General features: G+C 34.6%; 1 protein-coding gene across 14 annotated transcripts in view; it reads left to right on the top strand.

Moving 5' to 3' along the window:
* Positions 1 to 5,000, top strand: part of LOC122253529 (uncharacterized) — a 69,999-nt gene that overhangs the window by 57,618 nt on the left and 7,381 nt on the right. For 13 of the 14 annotated variants that reach the window (XR_006223246.2, XR_015191777.1, XM_086545972.1 and 10 more), the window contains 2 exons: positions 646 to 834; positions 1,602 to 1,793. Coding sequence is in view for 12 of the 14 variants with exons in the window: in XM_086545972.1 (XP_086402098.1) it covers positions 646 to 834; positions 1,602 to 1,793 (381 nt within the window). In the remaining 2 variants the exon portion in view is untranslated. The remainder of the gene's footprint in view (positions 1 to 645; positions 835 to 1,601; positions 1,794 to 5,000) is intronic. The other variant, XM_043016710.2, reaches the window with a different exon arrangement.

Genomic DNA, 5,000 nt, shown 5'->3' on the forward strand with positions numbered 1-5,000 from the left:
CCAGTCAACAGGTGTGTGGAGTGAAGATGGCAGACTGGAGGTAGGAGGGTAGATAAGAACATCTTAGAAGTTTTATTTTTTTTATTTTTTTTTTTTTCTCCCCTACCCTGCCTGATGGCTGCTGGCTGTTAAATTATTACATACATATATATATATACATTGTTTTTTCTCTCTCATTTTCATTTAGAAGTCCTATTTGCATCGTGGAGCATATATGATTCATTACAGTATTTTCTAAGATACTTGGTAATGTCTGGCTGGTCATATTGCTTTTCTCCCATCTCATTATGTAGGCTGGTGTTTGTCCAGGTACCAAGCACGTCATGGACTTTATCATTGTCAAGAATTTGCATATTGATTTCATCTGAATCTGTATATCTTTTCTTTTACTTTTCATTATTTTGTTAATTGTCTACTATCTCTCTGGATTCCCATTTTTGAATGTATGTTTGTATTATTCTCAGTGCAATCATCCCTCATAGATATACTTAAACTTTTGAGTCATTCATAACTGGTCTCAGTGTGATTGTGATGATTTTTTTTTCTTTACTTTTCTTCCTTTTTCTTTACTTTTTCTTTTTTATACACAGAATGAGGTGTGGACATCAAGATTTCTAGTTGTCATAACGCAAGGTTTCTTTGCAGATCAACACCACTTTGACAATCCAGTGTATGCGTACCAGACTGTGAGCAAGTCACAGCCCAACCTCTTAGAGAATGGGAACCTAAACAACGGTGTCACCATTAAGAATAACCTCTCTATTAAAGATGATAAGAACAGAGAGTGGGAAAAATTGGGCACTTTCACCTTTGATGACGACGTCAGTAGTTTAGGTAAGTTGAGTGTTCATACTAAAGAATGCCCCTTTTCCTCCCTCCTCTCACATTTAGTATTAGTTGATAGAATATTTTTGACTAATTCACCATTCTGCAAATTTTCATATGGTAGTTTTCCAGAATTTTAACATTTAGTTTTATATAGATATGTGGAGATTGTCCTAAAAGTCATAGGGGGAAGGATATGTGAATTCGATTGACAAGGACTATCCATTTCTACAGACAGCAAAAATAATAATCTTAATTTATATAAACTAATGAACTAATAAATATATTTACCTTTTCTTGTTAAGCATTGCTTTTGCTTGATATTTAGGCCTTATGTTTGGTTTCATTTCACCATAATATAAATTATATAATTAACTGTGTTTCAAGATTAAATGAGTTTATTATGGACTGGAAATCTTTATGTGATAAGCTGATGTTCTTGTCAAAATAACCAATAGGTACATTATACATATATTAATGCAAATAAAACTGTTAGAAATAAAAGCATAATTACCTCAGTCATCAAATTGATTTTCATTATAGTTGTGACAGTCAAGCATCCTGAGAAGAGTCACCAGACTGATTGGTTTTGAAAAATATTGTAACCTCCTTTAAAGTAGTTTCTTTTTCATTGTTTTCTTTTCTTTTCTTTTTCTTTTTTTTAAATTTCTCTTTGTCCCCTTTTGATCTGGGACTCCCAAATTAATTTTTAAGGTGCTTCACCCCCTGACATTGGCACAAAGATTTTAAGATGGAAAATATCATCGTTTTTTTAGGTGCCGTAGGGGGTCATTATGATGTGCCATCGACCCTTCAGAGGCAAGCAGCGCGAGTGAAAGCATTAGAAGCCGATGCCACTAACCCAAACCTTAATATTTATCATTCTATTGAAAGTTTAAAGGATAACCGCCTTGTAGAACATGTGTATGACGAAATAAAACAGCGACCTCCTCCTCCAAAAGATCCAGGTTCGTGTGTTTCGTGTTTTGACATTGTTTTAGGGGGTTGCTAGTATACTGTTAGGAGGGACTTAACATCTTTCTTGTTTATTTTTTTCAGTATGATTTCATTTTTCTTTTCTTTTTTTTATACAATGATGTTTCATTTTCCTATCTATCTCCCTCTCTCTTTTTCTCTTTCTCTTGTGCTCCTCTTCCCTCTCTCATTCTCACTCTCTCTCCCTTTCTCCTGTGCTCCTCTTCCCTCTTTCATTCTCACTCTCTCTCCCTTTTTCCCTCTCCCCGTCCCCCTCCCCCTCCCCTTCTCCATATCTCTCTCTTTCTCTCCCACCCCCTCCCTCTCACTCTCTCTCTCTCTCTCTCTCTCTCTCTCTCTCTCTCTCTCTCTCTCTCTCTCTCTCTCTCTCTCTCTCTCTCTCTCTCTCTCCTGGCTTTTTGCAGGGCATGTAAACTGTTCTGCAAATAAACTATATCAAATCTCTCTCTCTCTCTCTCTCTCTCTCTCTCTCTCTCTCTCTCTCTCTCTCTCTCTCTCTCTCTCTCTCTCTCTCTCTTTCTCTCTCTCTCTCTTTCTCCTTCCCTCCATTTTTCCGTCATTCTTTCTTTCCCTCCCATCTCCCAATCTCTTTCTGTCTGTCTATTCTTTATCTTACTGAAGCAACAGCAGATTCAAAGTGTTTCCTATTTTTATCTTAGTCTTAACTGAATGGTCAAAGAGAATTAAGGAACAGTATTAGTTATAGAGAAGGTCATCTAGAACTCACTTATACATTATTGTTGATAATAGGCTGCACATCCGGATGAAACGATGGTGTATCATGTATGTTGACTGCCTGTGTAATGGCAATAATCAAGGAAAACTAATTGAGAAAAGAGAAGTTTTTTTTTTTTTAGTTATTTCATCCCTACATTGGCTCTGCATGTGCTCACAAGCTAGTGTGTATTTTATAGCTAATTTCACTCTACTTTGGTATCAAGAAAGACTATTCTTTTGAACTGATGAGGTTTTGCACTATTGAAGAATTGTTTTTTTCTGAATAGCAACTTTAAGGAAGGTTATCTGAAGAATGTAGACGATACACTTTGAAAGTAAATGAACATACATTTTGAAAGTAAATGAACATCAGTAGAAACCAGAACAAAACTAGTAAAATAATAGACCTTAAGTAAAGCTTAATTAAATTTGAGTATATTCACCAGCTTTAGTAATAGATAACCACTAGACTAACCTCCTTTTACAAATGTACAGTTAATATGGTAATCGCTACAGACATCTTGCTTGACAGTGTGTAGATATTGGAAATATCAGTCCTTTTTTTGGATATATGAAATTAATCTTCTTTATACATAAGAATTTTTGTTAAGCTTTGGAATCCTGTTTGTGGATCAGGAACTAAAGATATGAATCCAGAGTACTTCCTTAAAACTTGGATGATCTCACATCTAGGTGTTGATGAAGGACTTCCAGATCTCAAAATATATTGATATTAGTGATTAAAGGATTGCTGTATAAAGTGGATGAAATTCAGGCATGTATGTGAAAGTTTTGTAGATATTTTTCATGGATTATTATATTTTTTTGTTCCTTATTTTATTTTTATTATTATTTTTTTTTAGTACTGGGAGATAGCATTTGTAAATATCCAAGTGTATGATATATACCTATACATTTTGTGTGTGTTTTGGGATGAATGAAGTTGTTTGTGTATACTCTGCTGTGCATATTTTGTTATGTTCCCTTTATTAATTTATTTAAGATATTATTAGATTTACATTTACCGTATGTACTTAATAATGTTATCTTTATCATTCACCTCATGACAAGTGTGATGTTGAGGGTGCGTTCTGCATTTTTGTATTTGCTTCATACATGTCAAGTTACAAGGACTTTGATGCTGCAGATTCCATGTAGGGCTTTTAGATATGTAAAATCAAGAGTACTTTTTAAATAATTATGAATATGATCTGATTTTATAATTAACTATTCAGCTTAAATTCTTCTTTCCAATAGAACACACTAAAATGATAACAGGTTTCCCCCCCTTTATATTCTTCTTACAAGTTTATATTTAAAGTTTCTTGGAACTCCTTCTGAGGCTGAGGGTAATACATGATTGCTTCAAAACAAGACAGCCAAATAGCCAAAATATTTTACTGGGTCCTTGAGATAGTGTTGTATTACGGCTATTGGCTGGCATTTGTTTATTATTATTTTTTTTCAATTGGTACAGCATGAGGTGTAATATTCCCATATATTTTTCTGAAGGCTTGGAAGCTTAGAGGATCATACCCAAGGTACGAGAATATTACACCTTACCTTATGCCTTGTCTTTCCTTAGTGTACCCGTCCTTGCCCTCTCGTGCTCGGTCTCTTGGTTGTTATGTTCCTTTTTTGTGACCCCATTCACTGCATTAAGCCTTTCCACCCTATTGTTGCCTTGGTTTAGTTTACATGGCATAATGAAATCTGGTCTCCTATGTGCGGTATATGTGACATTTCTTTGTCACTTTCCAGTTTTAACTTTGATTAGGGTTTTTATTTAGATTTTCTTTTCTTTTCTTTTCTTCTACTTTTTAAGTCAAATTAGGAAACAACCTTTACCATTCAGATTTTACCAGATTTCCCCCCCTCCTTTCCCCACCACTTGCAAAATCTCTCATTGACCTATTTGTTATGGAAAAAGTCTTGCGATTGTGTGATGAGATCAGACACAAATCTGTATCAAGTAAACCAAGTTGGAAAGTTTTTCTCTGCATAGAGAGACTTGGGAAGACTAACATCCTGATCACATCACATTCCACATTTCAAGAATTATGCACGGCGCTTTTGTGAGCCTTCTAGTGAGACAAGTTACTTATTCTTGTTTATTCTTGTTTAGTTCATTTTTTCATGTAGATTTTTTAACAGATGAAATAGTTCTTATTTTTCAGCATAATCAGTGTGATATATGTATGGGAACAATATGGTCTGTGTATGTTTTACATAGATTTTATTTCTATTTTGTTTTTGTTTCATCTTTCATTTAGTTTTTTTTTTCATTTTTGGTTCCCAGGTTGATATGTAGATACAAGAAAATTCATGTATGTGAGCTGCTTCTGTTGTTCTGTCTTGTCCTCTTACTATACAAAAGTCCTTGTGAGAAAAGTGCACTGACAGGTGTTGTAGATACTGGATACATGCCATGACGGAAATAGTGCATTACCAAATTGGCCTAC

Source organism: Penaeus japonicus, unplaced genomic scaffold (genome assembly GCF_977035675.1).
Source record: "Penaeus japonicus unplaced genomic scaffold, GWHDUDI00000001_assembly GWHDUDI00000017, whole genome shotgun sequence".
NCBI lineage: Eukaryota > Metazoa > Arthropoda > Malacostraca > Decapoda > Penaeidae > Penaeus > Penaeus japonicus.